The 22,044-nt window shown below is 34.1% G+C and overlaps 1 protein-coding gene across 4 annotated transcripts in view; it reads right to left on the bottom strand.

Moving 5' to 3' along the window:
- PDE3A (phosphodiesterase 3A) overlaps positions 1 to 22,044 on the bottom strand; it is a 526,332-nt gene that overhangs the window by 124,311 nt on the left and 379,977 nt on the right. For 3 of the 4 annotated variants that reach the window (XM_053225916.1, XM_015074658.3, XM_053225917.1), the window contains one exon: positions 1,874 to 1,924. The exons of the other annotated variant lie outside the window; for it this stretch is intronic. In XM_053225916.1, the coding sequence (XP_053081891.1) occupies positions 1,874 to 1,924 (51 nt within the window). The remainder of the gene's footprint in view (positions 1 to 1,873; positions 1,925 to 22,044) is intronic. 4 annotated transcript variants of the gene reach the window in all.

Genomic DNA, 22,044 nt, shown 5'->3' with positions numbered 1-22,044 from the left:
AAATAGCAAGATTTCATTCTTTTTATGGTTGAGTAATATTCCACTGTGTGTGTGTGTGTGTGTGTCACATTTTCTTTATCCATTTATCAGTCAGTGAATGATATGGATGGAACTAGAGAGTATTATGCTAAATGAAATAAGTCAGAGAAAGACAAACACTGTATGATTTCATTCATATGTGGAATTTAAGAAACAAGCAAGAGGAAAAAAAATAGAGAGGGGCAAAGAAAGAGACTCTTAACTATACAGAACAAACTGATGGTTATCAGTGGGGAGGTGGGTAGGGGGATGGGCTAAATAGGTAATGTGGATTAAGGAGTGCCCTTGTTGTGAAGAGAACCAGGTGTTCTATGGAAGTTCTGAATCACTATATAGTACACCTGAAACTAATATTATACTGTAGGTTAATTAACTGGAATTTAAATAAAACCTTAAAAAACCCAAATTGGTCATATGAGGAGTAAATAACACAAATTTTAAACAAACATATATAACACTACATCCCTTTAAAGGGGCATGTCAGCATGAAGTTTCTTGGCATGTTTTGAATATCAAAATGTTTTTGGTGGCAATTATCAGAAGTGTTGAATTTCTTACTTGTGCTCATCTTTACTTTTTAACTGGTTTGGACTCACAAAGCATTTACCACACAGTCGTCACTTCATTACCAATCTTGCGGCAAATTCTGATTTAAAACATTACAGATGTATACAGATGGAGAGCTGACAGAGAATGGAGAAGGGGAAATAAGAGTGAAGGAAAGCAGGGCATAAATTCTGTGGGATAACCGACTTAATTGGCCTGGCTTATATTATTTACTAATCAAGTTGATAATGGACAACAATAAAACCACAGCTATTAAAATCTCAACGAAAAACAACTGATTGACTGGGTTTTATTTTCCCATGACCTAAATTAGATAGCTACCATGCCAACTTGATGACCGTGCCGGTCTGCATCAGCTTCATAAAACACTCCAGAGAATCTCACAGTTGACAACAGACTTTCACATGCAGTGCTACATATTCAACTTTCTTTCAGCCATATTTTTTTAGTGACAAATATAAAGTGTGAGCAGGAAAGGTAAAAATGTTCCACCCACTTAATTTTTATTTGGCATGTCTACAGACAGGTAAACACACAGGCTACTAGGAGATAAATGATTTTCATATTTCTTCACAAACACCCTAGGAGGACAGAGAATTTTCTTAGTATAAAACTCAGTCCTTATTCTGTCAGGCAAAGTAATTATGGAACCAAAACAAATCCACATTGTCTAATTAGGTCATTAAAAAGCATAAATGCGTCATGGAAGCTTTTACCCTTGCCTAAGACATAAAGTAAGACAATGAAAACAATCTGGTAATATAGAAAGGTTCAGAATTTGTTTCTTTTCAAAAATAATAGGTCCTTTCATCTTTCTATTTCCCTAAGACGAAGACAGTTAATTTAGAGACAAAATCTGTAATTAGTTCAGGGTTTACTTTGATTATGTTTCAAAATATTTAACCAAAAACAGGAAGATAGAGAAAGAAAGAAAATACACTGAAAAATTATCAAAGGAAGTGAATAAAAGCAAGAGAGTGGGTTGCTGATCAAAATGTATTGTGCAGAGACAAGATGAATATAAAATCTACATTCATGTAAACACAACCAATCTGGGATACCAGAAAGCTCTCAGGAAGAATACGCAGGCATCTGCCTTTGGGATTTCAAACCAGACTTTAATCACAACTAACTTAAATAAAAACAAATGGCATGATTATTTGCCTCTTCCTCTTTCTACTTGTTATTTCTTGAGTTTTAGAAGACTCATGGCTCAAAACATTAAGAAACGAAATGCAAAAAAAAAAGGAAAGGAAAACAAACTTACCTGTGATCCTCTTGGCCCTCGCTTGTGGTCCCATTCTGAATGCCCCATGAGCTGTAATATAATATAATAATTACCATAAATTCAATGATGCTTATTTTATGTGGCAAAAAATGTGTACTCCTTCTTCTAAAGATCAAGTTTTTGAAATCTAAGTTTTAATAGTAATGTATTAAATAGCTATCATGAATAAATTAATATACCTAGTCATAATAATTTCTTTGATAGCTAAGATTCCAAATGGTAGTTGTTTTGAAGATATTTTAATATTACTGTCTGATAGAAAGAGTCTGCTAATACATAGCTTTATGGTTCTTTTGTCAGAATGTCCTAGAGAGATGTTAACCCAGGTTAAGCTTTTTAAGTTTGTAAGCCATTAGGTTTCTAGCTTATTAAGAAAATACGCTAAATAAATCATTAGTATAGCTTAATTTACTGTCATGAATGACAAAAATGAGAAGGCAAAAATATTTCAATCATTTTTAATTCTGTTTTGATAATATCACAAAACATGGGAATTCTAAAGAGTGAAATGATTTAATGTGAAATATGCCCCCAAGGTCACAAAATGTAGATTTACATCAAAAGAGACACTATAAGACATTATCAAGTTTGTCCCATAGTTGTAATGGCCCTGAACTACTCTACTTGCAAAGCATTGTATTTATTTATTGAAAACAACATTCAACTAGAAGAATACTAAGAAAATAGAAGATGTTGACTGAAAGGAATAAAACTCCATTCATCTGTCCAGTACACTTACTATTCGTGTGTCCCAATGGAAGAATTCCCCATCACTAATAAACTAGCACACCAACAGGACAGACCCTTCAACACATGCATATACATTATTAGATTTTCTATACAACAGCAATGATTTCTTAGTGGATATAAAGAAATCTGTTCAAAAACTGAGAACAAACTGAGGGTTGATGGGGGGTGGGAGGGAGGGGAGGGTGGGTGATGGGTATTGAGGAGGGCACCTTTTGGAATGAGCACTGGGTGTTGTATGGAAACCAATTTGACAATAAACTTCATATATTGAAAAAAAAATAAAGAAATCTGTTCACAACACAATAGCAACAAAAAAGTATTATAGTTTTGAACATTAGCAAGACGTGTGATAACCATAAACAGAAAACGGTAAAACTTTTCTGATGGTCATACAGTGCTCCTGATTAAAAAGACTGAATTGTATAAAATTATTAAGCGTTCAGTTCTACCCACACAAATTTACAGGTTTAACCTAATTTCAGTGAAAAGTGATCCATATTTGTTTAGGAAACTGAAAAAAAAAAAACAACTAGGTAAATTTTATCTGAATAAACATTGGTAAGAATGAGAAAATATTAGAAGAGATAGTAATACCCTAGGGGATATTAAAATATATTCTAAAATTTAACCCTAATTATGAGCTAGTGATTTAAGACTCAAAATATAAATGAATGAGATGTAGTGGACATTTGTGACATGAACTCAAGTACATATGGCAACAAAATATGAAAAAGAAAACATAAATATCAATGAGTATTTGATGAATTAGTCAACAAATGAAAAAAAGAGAAATAGATTCTTTGGAAAAAAATTAGAGCTGAACCTTATACACAAATATTAATTCTAGATAGATAAAAAGACAAATTTAAATATCTTTTTAAATAAAAGCATAAAATAAAATAAAGTCCAGGCAAATGTTTAAACTACCTTGAAATGTGAAAAGATTTTCCAAACTAAACAAAAAACACACATACACAGAGAATCAAAACACACAGACACACACGCACATACACACAGGATTACGATTCAACTACATAAAATCCTCAAATATCCGTGTACAAATGTCACACTGGCAAAATATTTGCTTTAAATGGCAGGTAAAAAAAATAAGTATCTTCAGTACACTAATTTTCTACAAATTTGAAAGTAATGCAACTTAACAAAATAATTACAGGAAAAGATAGTTCACAAAACAATTATCAATAATCAATACTGGAAATAACTTTATTTGAAGTGAAAAAAATTCCATATAAACAAAAGCAAGAAATGACGCTTGCCTATTAAATTAGCAGACTGATAATATTCTGGGAGCTTAGTATGCCTATATATTGCTAGTATGTAGTGCACAGATACACACATATGTATATATTTACATACTTGTAAATACAGACATGTATACACTATATATATTAATTTTAATAGATATTGCATACTCTTAAAAATTCATACCCTTTGAATTAGAAAATAAAAATGTAAAAATCCAGTAATTATAATGTGTCAATCACTGTGTCATCCAACCACAGGGGAACTATCCACTAAATTAGAGTATACAAAAGAATATAATATTGCATTTACAATGTGGCCTTCAGGGCCCTTTTAAAAATTACATGCAAAATGCTCAAGTTTTAATAAGTGAAAAATATAACAAAGTAATTTTAAATTACTCATTTTTAATAAGAAGGTCAGTTATTGTATGCCTTGGAATTAGTGAAATGATTTAATTATAATTTGGCTAGCACACAGTTTGGGGTAAATTAGCCCAGGTAATCATCATATACCTTGAATGTTTACGCTTAGTGGACATTTCTTTAATGCTTTAATTTTTTTTAATTTCTGGATTTAATGGCATTACATCTGCTAGTAAATATTAATACTTACATAAAGTTGATTATAAAAAAGTTAAATACTAATCAACTAGTGAAATAAATAGTCTGATTTAGAAACATATAAATCAACATTTAATTAGTTGTTCTCCAGAACTATCAAAACCCATTCCTGACACACTTCATCACCTGCCTTATTGACCTATTATTATTAAACTATTATTATTGACTTTTGTCAATAATAGGAAGAAAAAAAATAATAGAAAGAGGAAATACTTGCTTTGGCAACTTTAAAGAGATGATAACTTGAGTACTACCTAAATTTTCTGAAAATAGTATTTTATAAAAACTGTTATGCCATTATTGTCTTGCTAATGACTTTAATGGGATAATTTAATAAATTCTATCATGAGTGTCACACTAAAAAGAGGTAAGTAAACCACAAACACAAGTTATAATACATAATACATAATACATTGAACAAAAACTTTCAAAATACAGAGTCACTTGGGTCATCCCTTAGCACAGAACAAGATAAACTTGATAATAATAAGCCAGAGCTTATAAACCTCCAAAAGTTCACTCTCTAAATCTGACCTTTTGATTTAGGGTAAAGGCATTCTATTTTATTCTACTATTACATATTTATTTTATAAATTATTATATTTAAAAGTCTGCGTGGACCAGCCATTTGGTAGTATTTCAAAATGTATTTTTAAATGATACTATCACTACTTTTTTCAAAATAATGAAAAGCTAAAGAAATCTACATGCTATGCAATAAAATGAAAAAAGCAATAAACTCTGAAATGATAAACAAGATACTGTAATATTCTCTATTTGATGGAAAGAGAGTCAAAGAAACTTCAACAAGATTTTTTTTTCCCTTTGGACTTGAAGAAATCATACAAAGACTTTGTTTTTAATTAAAATAATGAGTCAAAATGTAACATTAATTGTTTCAGTGTCGAATGTATGGGTTTTGTTATAATATTCTCTGTAATTTGTTTTTTAAAGGCAGTAGTAGGAAGTAGTGGGGGTGCTGTACAGGGTGTCAGGGCTCTGCTCTCCCTGTGATTACATCATACCCGGCACAGGTAGGGGTGAGGTAGGGAGTGAGGATAAGCACATGATAGCACATACATTTTCATCTTATTTGCACAAAGAATTTATTTTACTATCATAACAGCACTGCCCTTAGACAGGACAAAAGACTAAAATAACCACAATGTTTTCACTATCCCTTTTAAAAAACCATCCATACTGTGATAAACGGCCTGACTTATTTATTATTACAGATTATTTACATTAAAATGAAGCATTTGCCCACAGGTAAGTATTCCTGTTAATGCTGTACCATAGGACTAAATGCTTTAGGAAGTATATAGACATCTCATTAGCTTCCCTCTCATGACTAAATTAAAACAAACCAAAAATCTTGGTTATAATAAACAGTGAAAAGGAGATCTTGAACAGGGAAGTCAGTGAATTTCAGAATTAAGTGCAAACCAATACTGATGAGAAAGTCAAAACATCCTTCGAATCAAACAGGTAGGATTAGTATTAAGTTGCAGATGACAAGAGTAGTCATTTGACATTTTCATGGGCTTAGATGAAAGACAGAAATCGGTCATGGACCATAAGGACCAGAAGTAGAAACTGTGGAATTATCTTTTTTTCTTTTTGCACTTTAATTCATCTGGACTAAACTTTCAAGAAAAATGAAGAGCAGCATGATACCTAGATAACTCTGGGGAAAGAGACACTTCATTAACATGATATGATACTCTTTCTGGAGAAAGAATGCTTAGGATTTTATGATTAGTTATGTACAGTTTCTAGAAATGTAAGAGAGAACGAGAGACACATACTGAGACTGACTAGAAAAATGAAAAAAAAAAGGTTTTCGAATGTATTCTAGCTGGTCAAGAATACATGGCTGCTTAATTCAGGAAGAAAAAAGAATGTTTGCCTCTCACCTTTAAAAAATACCTTCTTAACTACTGAAATATGATTACCCCTCTGGGTAAAGGCATTTTAATAAGAAGGTTTGGGGATATATAGGTCACCAAAGTTATACCCACAAATGCTAAACAAAAATCTTTCTATCTGATGAAGGAATTCTCAAAAAAAAAAAAAAAAACAAAACAAAAAAACACAGAGTTATCGCTCTTCTTTTCCAGGTCCCACTAATCAAGATAGGAAAATGCAGATCCTTATATTTATTTCTAGGAAACAAAGTATACTTCCTTTAAAAGAAATACAATCTATTATTTAAAGCATTTCAAAAATCCTAACTTCCTTGACACTGAGTCATTTTCATCCTTATGGAATAAATTCTTTTCTCTCTCTTTTATTTTTAATAATACATTTCTACATCACAGCCTTCAGCTAACAGTATGTTACACAGTACTCATTTCCAAGGAAAACAAAACTGCTGCCAAACACCGAATTTAAAAAGTTCACAGGAGAAAGCAAAGGAGAAGTCAGCATGGAAACAAAATGGTTCTATCCAAGCAGAGGTATTTTTAATAATAGCATGAGAAATGCAGACAGTTGAAAGTATGCTTCTGTAGGTAAAATATTTTCCTTTCTTGTTTCTAGATTTTTCCCTGAGCTATATTGCATTATTTTTTTGTTTGTTAATATAAAAAAGAACACCTTTTTAGGGGCTCCATGGGAGGAAAAAGTTCACCATCGCTATTACTGCAAAGAGATGAAAGCTGCATGAGGCCCACTAGGTGTGAAAAAAATAATTCTTTGCACATACCTAAGGAGGTAAGAGGCTTTACATAAGAAAAAAAAAAAAAAGGTAACACAGAGAGACAATCCCATTGTTATCCTGGCCTTCCTCTCTAGAAACCATTCCTCTACTTCACTTGTCAAAAATTACTAAAGCATATTTTTAAAAACACATAAAATAACATATATATGCCGTATTATATAATATATAATTATATTATATATAATATATATTATAGTGTGTGTGTGTATATATATATATATATATATATATATATATATACACACACTATGTATACTTATATCTACCATAGATGGTGCATAGGAGGATGCCAAAGTTGCTATATAAACCTCCTTTTCATTGCATCATTTATTCATTAAATTTTTAATGCATATTTATTATATGCCTATTGTGTTCTAGGCACAACCTAGATGTGAACAAACCAAGATGTATCTCTACTCACCTGGCTCTTACAATTCTAGTGAAAGGAGACAGAACATAAATGAATAAACAGAAGATAGCAGGAGATGATAAAGCTACACAGAAGCTTGGAATAAAGGAAGGAGAATCAGCGGCTCAAGGCAGAGAGGGCCTGGGAACAGAGCTAATTTCATATAAGTAGATCAGGGAAATCCTTTATGAAAAAGTGGCTTTTTAGGAGAGAACTGTATCAAGTGAGAGCTGTACACACAGATATCTGGGGGGTGGGCGTGCCAGAGGAAATAGGAGATGCAAGGATCGTGATCTCGAGATGGGAGAAGTGGTTCATTTGGGAAATAGCAGATTATCCTTAAGCTAAAATTTTAAAAAGAGCTGATGTTTTTTAACCATAGGTGTATATTTGGTATTTACTCCGTTCCTCTGGTATGAAATTGCCCAAAAGTTAATCTTTCGATCCACTAATTAAAAATTGCCAAGTACATTCTCTTCAGCAATAACAGACCAGGGATTCCCCCTCTTCCCCAATCTCTTCCTCAATTTTATGCAATAGATCCCACACTTCACAAAGGCACCCTTAGATTAGCCATAGCACATAGCACAAATCTGGTGTCCCTTTACACATTTTTTTCAAGAGTCATAAAAGGCACAGCAGGCTGCCTTTTAACTCTACTTACTGTGAGAGGCATGAAACTTTCCATTTGATAAACAAATTAAAGCTTCTCTTTACACTTAGCACTTCCCTTTGGATTCTTCCCCTTTGTATACTCTTTTTATAATCTCTTTACTACTTAAGTTTTCTCTCTTCAGGATTCCATGTGGGAAGGCAGACCTGGACCACTCACTCCTCTGACCACAGGGTCTACTAGATGGCAGTACCTTGGCCTGGGAAGCTCTTTGACAGACAGTCTAGCCAAGCTCAGTTCCTGTCTAGTCCTTTGAGGGGAATTGCTCTTAATCCTTTGTTTCTTTCCTTCACCTCTTGCTATCAATGGACTAAGAAGTTCAAGAGGGGATTGTGCTCTGCAGAAGAGGGATGCTGAAATCTATATTTGATTTGGGCCTTAGGCCAAAGATGTTGACAGAATCCCTGAGGCTCCCACACACTGTCACCCAGCCCTGCAGGGTTCTTCCCTGGGGTTTGGGGCATAGAAAGGCCTAATGCAGGTGACACTGACAAGATTTACCCTCCTTTATAATTGAATTTACAAACTGGTAGACTCCATCAGACCCCTTTGGGTAAACCAGATAGGTTTGATCAGTGGCCTTGGTTCTTACCCATAGCCTACCTTCACCACCACCACTTTATCACATCACCCATACCCAAGTCCATCTCACTCTGCAAAGGCATTATCAAGTGATGGAGATACTAACAAAGATTTTAGGGGGAACAGGACATGGTTACATTACACTGAATACTGCAAAAAGCCACAAAAATATTCATCAGATACTCCAAAGGCATCCTTCAGCATTTGGGGGTGGGGTGGGAGGAGGGCAGCTGTCACACCTCTTGCCCTTTACTTTTGAGGCAGGACAAGGGAAGTGAGTCTTTTTCAACTTACTGGTCCTAGCCTTTCATGCCTCAAGGATCTTTCTCAGGCTCTAAATATGTTGGTTTTTTTTTTTTTCCAGAATAATTTAGCTTCCTCCTATTCTCCCCATCTTGAATCTTTAGACAAATTAGTAGGGGGAACAAAGATTCTTTAGAACTAACTCTCCTTAGCACTGAGACCCTGGAAATAGTAAAGAACTGAATGACTGAAATTAAGGGATATCTTTGTTTTCACAGTTGCTGATAACTACCTAAATTCCATCCACTCTACACAGAATACATCCCTGATCCTGACTCTTAACATGCCAACCAAGTATAAATTTCATAAACATGAGAAATGAAAAGACTTCAAGTTGAAAGAAATTCAAAAATTCTGGAGTTTGAAATCCCATCCTCTCTACTGTAAATCATAGATCTATTTCTGACAATTATGATGATATTCACACACTCTGATTTAGAGTGTTTCCATAATTCTATTTCTGTCTCTGTTATCCTAATGACAATCATTACTCTAAACCTATATGTGGTCACCGATGAAACTAACGCTTCCATTATTTTTACATATTTACATATGACATCTGTACTATCTTGATTACATAAATTGTTGACACTTTTACTGCTAATTTGCATTTTTGGTACTACTATGAATAATGCAATCACATCAGTCTTGTGCTTAAACAGTGCAACATTTCACAAAGAAATAGCAGTAAAGTTAAATAAGCTTGTGAAATTCTGCAAAATATAATTCTACTTAGTCGCAATGTATATTAGCATTGTTAAAGTTTGAGGAAGTCTTAAAGAAACACAATTCAACTAAACATTTCCAGTAGAATTTGATCACAGAATACTTTTCTTTCAAAAGGGAGTAATAATTTTATTTGGAATACATTCTGAGAAACTATTTTTTACAGTTTTCTAAATGCTTTTCATATACATTATTTTCATATGATTTATAGAATCATGTATGATCAATTAATTCTTTCCTACTGTATTACTTTTAACAATAAGGAATTACTGAGCCAAACCAAATATCCCATCCTGGGCAATGAAGTATATTGGTAAGAAAAAAGAAAAAGATGTGGGAGTTGATTTGTCTTCATGGAATTAATAATGATGATAGTTAATGTGATAGATTTATTTCTCTAAAATCCATTTTCTACTCTCTAGTCTCCACCTCCTTTAAAAACTGTGGAATAAGAGAAAAAATTAATGTCTCAGAAAATCCTATGTAAATCCTACAAGTTAATTATATTTTTTAATGTGGGCTATAGAATTACCTCAAAATGTATATAGTAAATTACATGTCAGAAGTTAGGTTATACTAAATTCTACTAATGTGTCTCTTTAATACACATTATTCATTGCTACATTCACATATTTATTCATACAAATATTTACTGGGTGCCCACAATATATCTAGCCCCATGCTCTATGTAAACATAACAAATACTGATATTGCCAACCCAGAGTCACCACAGAATCTTGAAGTACCTTCTGAACTGTTAATCAAGTATAGCACATTGGTTAAGCACATGGGTTCTGGGAGGCTGATTAGTTTAAATCACAATCTGACATGATACTTACAAGATACATGATCTTGGAAAATTTAATGAATGTTTCTGTGCCTCAGTTTCTGTACCATTAGAATTCAGATAATAATAGCGTTTAACTCATGTGGGTTAGGGGATTGTTAAATGAGTCATTACAGAAAGAAGGCTTAGTACAGTACTGGGTGTGTAATAAGTATCACTCATCAAACCTTAGCTGTTACTTCTGTCACCATTAGTAATTATATAATATTATTTAGGTGTTACTGTATTCTGATTCTTTTTAAAAAGTATAAATCTGATGATATATACGGTTACTTTCTATTAAACTAGAATGGGAGAAACCCATTCCTTGACCCATGCCACCACATAGTTTATAAAATTTGATCAAATTCATAAGTAAAATAAAACTCAAGCATCATTACTCACAGTAACATAAGAGATGTACATGACAATGGAGTCTACTGAGTGTACTGCATCAGGTCAGATTTACTTTCTGTGTATCAATTGGAAAACCCAACCTCTAACATTACTAGGACCCCTTGGTGATGCATGCAGTAATGACAACTGGGATGGCTTACTCTTCCTGACACATAAAGAGTAGCAAAAAGCTGAGAATTACAAAGAACAAACACTTGAAAAGATCAGTTAGGTAAAGGCTATGCTATGTTTCTTCAATATCAAAAAGACTTGCACCTTCAGCTGTATGATCTACTAGTTGGAAATACAACCAAATTTCCCATGCAAGTGACAGTTAATTAGCCCTAAAACAGCAAGCGAAAACAAAACAAAACAAAATCCATGTAAAACAATCACAGTAAAAAAGCTTTTAAGTTCTAAGCAACAAAAGAAATACATTTTTCTTGTGAAATAGTAAAGAGGCATTACGGCTTAAAGTCATTTAACTTTATCAAGTTTACTTCAAGTGAAACCCAAATCTGTGAGCAGCCTTGAATGTGATTATAAATCTGTATTTTACAGTTTGTTAAACTACCTCTTATGTGATTTCTGCCAATTTCTATAACTGAGTAGAAATCTTTAAAAATGGGGGTCTCATTATTTCCAGCTTTTCACCTGTTATTTTTAGACTAGATCATGCCAATATTTCTCAGTTTCCCTATCTACATTCATATTGCATTTATACAATGTCTCCTGAAAGGGCTCATTCAAGAGTATTTTCCCCAGAAAAATTAAAACCCAGTCAAACCCAAGAGGGCAAATTCATGAAACTAATCTATAAAACTGATCTTTACTTATAAGAAAAATTTGGAAATCCCAGGGATAAATAATAAAATCAGAAATAGCCTCAGTTGTGACAAAAGCTTTAACTCAAGATTCAAGAGGTCTTGCATTTGGATAGTTTTAAGGATTTTTTTTTCCTTTTTCTAAATCAAACACTCTTATGCATTGTATGTGGTATAAACAAGAATAGTTTCTTTAATGTAAAAGCATTAAAATTAACACTGTGTGCTGAGAAGTGGGAAAATTACTTTTATCCCCAAATAGTTTAACACTGTGAACCCATAAAAATACAGATATATTACTACTCTGTTTTTAAGCTGTTATATATCAACAAAACTAACTAAATCAGAGGAAAATTCTCCACTTTAACCATCTTTCTCAGAAAGGGTCTTAAAAGTCCATAGCATGACTTTTTCAAATAAATCTCAGTAATTCATGTGACTTAAAAAAACTGAACTCATTTTAAGTCTCATAAAATGACATAAAATACTGAATTAATTTTTTAAAATTTCCTCTCAACATTGGCCCAAAAATGCTTTTTGTAAATTTTTAAAAGCCTTATTCAGTTGTAAGCTATGTTTCTCATTAGCGCCAAAGAAACTTCAGCAAAATGACATAATTCCCAACATTTTCCAGACTACTTCCTTCTTGTCAAACAGCTTCATTTTGGGGTTGGTGAGAAAAGGGCAGATTCACTTACATGGCAGAGAACAATATATGCCAACTCCATTACACGTCCCTTGGGTTTCTTCTTTTTCCTCTGAACTTGGTATTGCCAAAATTACTTTACTTCTACTTTCTACAATTAGTAAGTTTTAACAAAACGTGAATTTTGTCCTCAGATTCTTAAATGTTATTGGAAATAATTTATTATAAGGCCAGAAGATATCCTCTTAGCTCAAGTTTAAGGCAGAATATATAGCCACCTCCCCAAATTTGACCTAGCCCCTCCATTCTTCTTCATGGCTCCAAGAGCCATTTGATATGTTGAGAGTAATTTCATGTGTTTGTTTATATTGCAACCAGTGTTCTTTTCATTAAACAAAAAAAAAACAAAAAAAAATTTTTTCTTGGAAATGTATTCCCTTTGGGGATATATTATTTGGGTCACTGGGGACCAAGGAAAATAAATTAGAATATAAGATATCGTGGCAAGAAAAAGGGAAGGAGGAGGAAAAAAGTAGTATAGTAAGATCTAAAGTTCTTTGTATTTCATGAACTCTCTGAATTTCAAAATTTATGAACTTTGAATTAGGAACTTAATAAATTCTTTGTATTTGATGAGGTCGGTAGAATTACAAGTGCGAAAAGAATTATCATGTTCTTCTCTAACTCTGTTCTTACTGCTAGAGCAGAGAGACTTCTTGCCTTTTTCTTTCTTTCTTTCTTTTTAAGCATTACTATACGCTACAGCCTGTATTAAAGGCCAAATATAAAAAAGAGGAACAACTAAAAAAGTTAATTTGAAGCACAGAAACACAAGGAAATAGATACATAGCTAACTAATGATGGCTATTCTGGGTTGTAGAAGGCGAGTCCTGATATATCAATTTATTACTGACCTTGTCAATGTGAATAATGTACAAAGAATGGGATTCCTGCTTCGTAGATTATTTATATACATTGAAATTTTTCTGGATATTTTTGGGAGGAGAAAGGACCATCTTAAATAAAGTATACAATATATATATATTTTATTAAACACATTTTCTTTGCTTCCAACTATAACTGGGAGTACTGAATATTTTACCAAGAAACATGTTTCCATTGAAATTGCGATATAGAAATAGGGAGAGGGATGGAATTTGACAAAATATTTGTTCATCAATGCCACGTCACAGCCAAACCTCTTTAATGAAACTGCCATAGAAAACGTTTTGGTTTCTCACCCTTTGTTAAGAAATTTAAGAATTAGAATTGTGGGATTCCAAGTGATCAGAAAATTACATCTGAAAATGGAAAATTATGGTCATTTATGGGAATATTAGGGCAATTTTCCTGTTAGCCCACATTTCTTCCTTTCTGGAAGCGGTCATGAGGGAATGACTCCTCTCATGCTGTTTCTGGCTGCAGGGTGTGTGTGATGTGCCCAAGACAGTATCCTTGGAAGGGTAGACTCCCGAGTCAAATTTCCTGAAAACAAATCCCTATTTCACTCTTCCTAGTCTCATCAATCTGGGTAAGTTATTTTATCATTGCTGTGTTTAGTTTCCTCATTTGTAAAATAGAGATAAGAATATTACCAACTTCATGTAAGTTTTATAGATGAGAGAACCCATATAAAACCATGCAACTGGCCTTTCACTTACTTTAGAATTAAATTTGAACTCCCTGCTACAAACTCAAGGTTTGAATATTATTGATCAGTCCTGGAATGAATTTTCCCATTTCATCTACCCATCCCTTCCTCCAGCCAGCCAGCCAGCCAGCCAGCCAGCCAGCCATCCATCCATCCATCCATCCATCCATCCATCCATCCATCCAACATCAACCAATACAGATTGAGCACCTACTCTTGGCCAGGCTTGATACAAGACACTGGGGTTAGGGAGTAAAGAAAAGAGGCCAGCCTTGCCCTCATCTTCCCCCATTACTCTTCGACATCACTGTTTGTTTTCTATACTTATTGCAATATGAAATTAAGTTGTCTATTTATTTCATTACTTGTGTATTGTTGGTCTCCCATTCTGGAAAGTGAGTTTGAAGTTAGCACAAACTTTTGGTCTTATTTTCTATGTACACTGTGCCTGGTACCAGTTACGGTACTCAATAAATATTGTTTAAAGAATGACTGATTGGTGTGTCCCAAAGAAAATTTAATAAGAGAAGTTAACTAGATAGAAATTTAAATAATGAGAAGTTGAATCAAAACTTCTATAGCTGTGAATCCTTTGTCTTCAATTTCATTCTCCCTAGAGTTCTCTTGCTACAAAAACACATCTTGTGAAATACATAAGTTTTCAAATTTTAAAGAATAAAATGCCTATTATTTTAACTTTAAGATTCTGTAGCACTTCTTGATGGAAATGTAGGCATACCAAGTTTCTATAAGCTCAGAGGTACAGACAGAAGTACGTAAGTACCCCTGAAACTAATGTAACATTGTGTGTCAACTGTACTCAAATAAAAATAGAATAAAAAATAAAAACAATCAACCAAGAGGAAAAAAGGACACCTAATAGTAAAGATGATTTGTCTCTTCATTCCAACTCAGAATCTTCTCTTTTGTTGCTTGTCTTATGTGACCAAAGACCTCTAGTTGCTCATATCATAAACTTTCTATTCTTTTTCCTTCTTCACAGGACCCCGATTTTCATAAAGATGGCAATGTGCCCAGCTTAAAAACTACATTTCCTGACCTCCCCGCCCTTACAAATCAGGCAGACATGGGACAGTCTTGGTCACTAAGATATAAGAAGAAGTCACTGTGTCAAGCTTCCAGGAAAACTCTTTAAAAGAGGAAACGTGGCTGGCATGTCTCTTTTGCCCTTCTGCCTTCCCACCTTCCTGCCTGGAAGGGATATAGCATTCTGGAGATGAAACAATTATCATCTGATACAAATGACCATGAGAGAAAGATAATTGCTTCTGCTCCAACATCCTGAAGCCATGAAAATGTCATTATTGAGTTCTATTTGAGCAAACATGTACAAATGCAATCTCTCTCCCTCTCTCTCATGGAAGAGTAGCAACAATGAAAGGCAATCAATACATACCAGGAAAGGCCTTGGAAATGGAAGAGAAACAGATCCACACACATTAACTGACTTTGGATTTACTCCAAAGCAAAATCATCATAACATGCTAACTATAAGATTGGTAGTTTGATTATGTATCTGACACATGTATCAAGCTATGACACATATATGCAACTTCATGAATTAAACACAGATGTAATCTGTGAACATCTCAGTTCCCTTTGTTGCCAGACACTTGGATCTTGAAAATGACTATCACCACTTAAAAAAAAAATCAAAAAAACAAAAAAGATAAATGGTAGGGAGGTGGCAGGGATAGAAGCAGAAATGGCAAAGTGACTATCAATGGATATAGGATTTCTTTGGGGGGATGATAGAAATATTCCAGAGACAGTGGTGATGGTTGCACAACTCCATGAATATATAAAAACCAATGAACTTTAAATAGGTAAATTTTATGGTATGTGAATTATGTATCAATTAAAACTTTTTTTTCTAATAAGCATGTACATTCCACACTACAGAAGTGCTTAAGGAAAAATTATGAGCATTAATCATCCCTATTTAAATTTGATGTATGCTGCTAAAAATATTGTGAAACAGAGAATTATAATTAACTTCCTTATGTGCAAGCTATTTTAGCTGTATTAAAAAGTAAATATAAGCATGGCTTATTCCTATTAGAAAATGATAAGTATATGCATGGTGATTGCTATTCCTATTACTAGGTACTCTGAAAATATTTAGGAAACTTTCCACTTATACCAGCTCTACCTGCAGAGTTTGAACCAAAGGGAGATTTTATACGCACTTACATTGTTTTTATTTCTAAATTGGCTCCAGGAGTAATTCTGCACTGGAGATACAATATCTGACATTTTGGGGTTTGTTATTTTAAACTGTGGCTCACACAGTAGCTTTCATTTTCCTTTTCTCTGTGAACAAAACCCTTCTCAAAATATTTGAGTGACTACTACAACATTAATATGGTAATTTAAAGCATTGTAATAATCTGATGATTCTTCTCCAAATAATTAATGTTTTGACCACTATGTGACCTTCCATATATATTAATATCAATAACCATATAAGCCAATATTCTATACCAAGGGCTGTTGGATACTTTGTGTACAACAAAGACAGATGGGATTCTGGCCATCTCATTTTAATAAAGGAGAAAGAAACATAAGCGATTAAAATAAAACATAAGCACACATTTGTTATTCCCACTGGTGTGGTTGAGTCCTTAGTGTGTGCCAGGCATGCATTAAGTATTTTCTATGCATTATTTCAAAAATCCTCCAAATAATCCCTCTAGAGTAATATCATTTCCCCTCTCTTATAAATGATGTAACTGGGACATACAGAGAGCTTTATTATGTGGAATCTGTCAAAGGTCCCACAGCCAGAATGCATACACAGCAAGGTCTGCCTTTGAAACACCAGCTCTTATCCTCAACGTTGTACTCCTCACATATCATGAATTAATCACAGATATGGAAGCAATGAACTCTTCCCTGAGAGGTAGGAGGTAACAATGAGGGATGAACAAAGGATAGGATGTGATGTTTAAATTGGTTTTTAAAGAATGCATAGGAGATTGCGCGGGATAAGGGAAAATTCTAAGTAAGTTGGGGTCAAGATACAAAGATCCTTGTACATTAAGTTAAAGGTTTCATAATATATTTTAGAAGCTAAAGGAGGAGGGCCTGGGTGATTCAGTCAGTTAAGTGTCCGACTTCGGCTCAGGTCATGATTTCACAGTTTGTGAGTTTGAGCCCCACATTGGGCTCTGTGCTGACAGCTCAGAGCCTGGAGCCTGCTTCAGATTCTGTGTCTCCCTCTCTCTCTGCCCCTCCCCTGCTCACATTCTGTCTCTCTCTGTCTCTCTCAAAAATAAATAAACGTTAAAAAAATGTTTAAAGCAAGGAAACATTAAACACTTTCAAGTAAAAATTACATGAACATATTTGCGCTTTAGAAAGACAAGTCTATAAACATAGTTACAGATTGTTTGAATGATAGGGCAACTTTTGGGAAGGAGAATGATGGCAAGATCCCTTAGAATAAGACCCCTACTAAACATGGAATGGATACAACATTTGAAACTAAAGTTCATACTCATTCCCTTATTCTCATAAGGAAATGTCTAATCAATTCAAGATACATTTGAATTGAAACATGAGCATCTTCTCCTCTCACATTCAAAGATTAAGGCCATTAAATATTCATGCTCTCATCAATGTTTTCATCTGAGGTTGTTAACTGTATCAACAGGTTTAATTAACCAAAGAAAATTAAAAGCTAATAAATTAGAACCCAACAAAAAGAGATAGAGAATTGACAACTCAGAAGAAAGGTGGGGGAGAATGTTATACTCTTTTTTCCCTTTAAATAGGTAATTTAAATCAACTGTAGCTTGAGCACTTTTAAAGGATCCATGAGCCCCAAAATGTATCTAAATGTCTAGAGTGGTTGACAAGCACTCAGACTTCCATTTTTTTAAATTACACAGATCAGTATAAGGGCTGTCCCACACAGGACACAGCATTTAAAGTATAAATGTAAATATGGATAAGAAAATTCTAGGGGCACCTAGGCGGCTCAGTTAAGCGTCTGACTTTGGCTCAGGTCATGATCTCAAGGCTCATGCGTCAGGTTCTGTGCTGACAGCTTAGAGCCTGGAGTCTGCTTCAGATTCTGTGTCTCCCCCTCTCTCTACCCCACCCCCACTCGTGCTCTGTCTCTCTCAAAAATAAATACACATTAAAAAAAAGAAATTCTAAAAAATTACTCTAATGTATTACCCATTAGAGGTAGATTATACCTTATCACTGGAGAGACCAAAAGGGTAGCCCTGGCAAGAGCAAAGGATAAAGGCCTTCAGAAAGCCAAGGATACACATGCTTTGATGAGACCTATATTATATATTTACTATTCACAAATTGAACCCTTATTAAGCACTTACTAACTGTCAGATGCTGGGTTATAGAAGACAAATAAAAAGCTGAGAGTCTGCCATGAAGGAACTCTCACTTACCAGAGGAAAAGAAAACATGTAAATGAAGAATTATAATAAAATCTTATAACCCTTAAAATTTCTGTTTCTCAAAGACAAGGAGGGCTGCATAAACCATTTATTATGTGTTGTGAAGGGTGAAGATGGTTTTGATAAAAAGAAAGAGAGGGAGGTCAAGGGGTTTGGAGATCTTCCCAGGAGGATGGGCCACTGGCAAATGCTCAGAATTTGAAAGCACATGAATTCTTTGTTCAGGAAAAGAAGACCAATTCACTGATCACCTATACTTAGGAGGCACTACAAAAAGGGTAGCAAACTTTGGAAAGCCTGATAAGGCATGTTAGGAACTTGGAATATTTACACCATGGGTTAAGACAGTCACTGCTCTGTTCAGATTTAGAAAGATATCGGCTAAGACAGTGTTTAGTAGACTGGGGTCAGGTAAAGAAGGGAGTCTGCATGAAGACCAGTTAAGAAACAATTCTATTATCTGGTCAAGAGTTAAGGAGGATCTGGGGCAAGGCAGAGACAACATAAATGGAGGAGATGAGGGAGAGTGAGGGAGATTCCTGAAGTGGAGGTTTATTACTCAAAGAAGACAAAAAGACAGCTTCAGAAAAAGGCAAGTATTACATTCTGTGTACCTCTCATACCTTACCACAGACCTCTAGCTTAAAAAATGCAAATTCCTTAATGTCAGGCACATTTGCCAACTGCTGAGCCTAACACTGTGTCTTCACTAGAAGATGTTCCAGAACTAATAGTTAATTACTTAAGTGCTGCAATATTAACATAACAATAGAACATGGACAAAGGGCAATGATCCAGAGAAAACAACAGTATAGCTTGAGTTCTGATATCTAGTTAATACCTTACTTGTGTTGTTTCTCTCAGTCAATACAGCATGAGACCCTTAATACATTCTTACAGATTGGTTTGAATAAGCTTCACAAGAAACTGTCACATGGGAACCTGATACCTCAACCCAAATGTTTGTGTGATGTCAATATCACGAATGTTCACGTTAAATGGTAGTCATCTGCCTGTTATATCTAACCATATCAATGTTGTCAATCTTAATTTGTAAACTCAAGATTAGAGACTCTGGCTTAGTTCATTTTATACCCAAACAACACTGTTAGTTCTTAATAAATGCTGATTATGGCTATTGAAAATAATTTCCAAAATAAATTTTCAAATATTCAAATTTTCAAGTATCTATACAGTGTACCAACTAACTGCTCTGCGTTAAATAAATGTGTGACAAATGCCAAGCATCCAGATCTTCATATTCCTTATTACAGATCTTACCAAAGTTTCCCTTTTTTGTCCCATGCATCTATCATGACTTTTATTTATAGCTTTTAACATTACTTTTATATAGCTTTGTTCAATATGACTCCAGATGTATAATTAAATTGTGTTCAGAGCATATGCTAGCAAATAAGCATAAACTAATTAAAAACAAAATTCCTTGAGGCTTCCAATGTATTTGCTTCCTATTTTGCTGTTACTTGTACTCTGCGGGAAGGCACTGAAACTTTAAGGGAATAACTGTCCACTTAGCAAGCAGAGGACACAGATATATCAGACTTGAGCACAGGACACAAGACATCTTTTTTCTTAATCTCTTATTTCACAGATGCTAACACTGAATAAAAAACAGAAGCCAAAGACACAGAGGGGCACCTGGGTGGCTTAGTCACTTAAGTGTCAGACTTCGGCTCAGGTCATGATCTCGCAGTTTGTGAGTTCAAGTCCTGCATCAGGTTCTGTGCTGACAGCTCAGAGCCTGGACCATGCTTCAGATTCTGCCTCTCCCTCTCTCTCTGCCCCTCCTCCATATGCACCCTGTCTCTGTGTCTCAAAAATGAATAAATGTTAAAAAAAAAAAGTAAAAAAAAAAAAAGCCTAAGACATAGAAGAAACAATTTAAAGATCACTCAGAATTTTCTGAGTAAAACAAATCTTATAATAGTCAGAGTATTCAATTAATTCCTTAGGTATTTTAGAAAGTACTACTCTTATCAAAAACAGTGTTATCATTTATTTAATAATAATCCAATATCTTAACTGAAAAAAATGCCCTTATAAGGGTACACCCTTCACTGTTCAGATACATTGTTATAGAGTAATTTTTTTCCACAACAGAGCAAATGTCACATTAAGGTTTAACCTCTACTATGTAAGCAAACTTGAGAAATATATTTGACCTCTTGAAGCTTCAGTTTCTAAGTCAATGGAGACACTACTTGTCTTAACCATCTCACAGGGATTTTACAAGGGAGCAAATGACAGAACAGACAAAAAAGTGCTTTCTGAAGGCCTTTATTCTTTGCCCTCGTCTCTTATGTGATGTAATGATTGTGAGTAGGACAAATCTATTTAAATTTGTGAAGCTATTCCTAAAACTATTGACTATGCATTTTATAAATGTAACATGTGGTCAAGCATCAGAAATACAGAATTATCTTAAAGAAATCTCTTCACATCAAATGAACACTATTTTGCCCTACAGTGAAAGAATAAAAAAAATAATTGTTTATAATGTGTTGTAAAGTATCCTGTAAGAATATGGGAAATGCGTTCACATAGATAAGGTTTTTGGGTTTTTTGTTTTTTAACATAAGGAGCACTGCTTTTGCAGAGGTTGGTAGAATAATGGAACGATTTTGTTTTGGAATGTCAAAATAAATAGAAACCGGTCTAACAGGATAAAGCTAAGAGGTGAGTTGCATGGGGATCAGAAATATGTCCTGATAAGGAAAACCCCATTAACCTCTGGGAACTTCAGTCTGGGGTGACATTTCAAAGGATTAAACCTCTAGATTATCATGAGAGTGCTTTTCCTGGCTGAACTCTGAACCAGACAACAATAAATCCTTTTTCATGCTCAGGATCCCAATTCTGATTTACTATAATGTTTTAATTAAACCCGGTCAGAATTTACATTAAATGAGGTATTTAAAAACACACTCACTTTCTACAGAATGAACAAAGCATTATTCCAATTAATGTACACAGATGACAAGGCCCAGGGGAGGAAGGATTTGTTGGATCCATGTACCATTTTTTAATTTGTTGAGCTTGGTAAGGCATTCACACTTCTAATTTACTAATTAATTTTAATTTGAAAAGAAAGGGTGAGGTTTTCAATGTGATTTTGCCATGAGGCTAATTCTTAACAAAATGTATTTTACAGTCATTAATACTAATTTGTGAACTCATATTCAAGCCTTGAAAAATTATATTTGAATCTATTACTTGGTGCTCACATTGGATTTATCTTATGAAATACATACTCTGAGTCTTATTTCTACTTTCTAGAGAAGGGTGTG

The sequence above is a fragment of the Acinonyx jubatus genome, chromosome B4, assembly GCF_027475565.1.
Source record: "Acinonyx jubatus isolate Ajub_Pintada_27869175 chromosome B4, VMU_Ajub_asm_v1.0, whole genome shotgun sequence".
Lineage (NCBI taxonomy): Eukaryota > Metazoa > Chordata > Mammalia > Carnivora > Felidae > Acinonyx > Acinonyx jubatus.
This window is presented reverse-complemented; position numbering and strand designations above follow the sequence as displayed.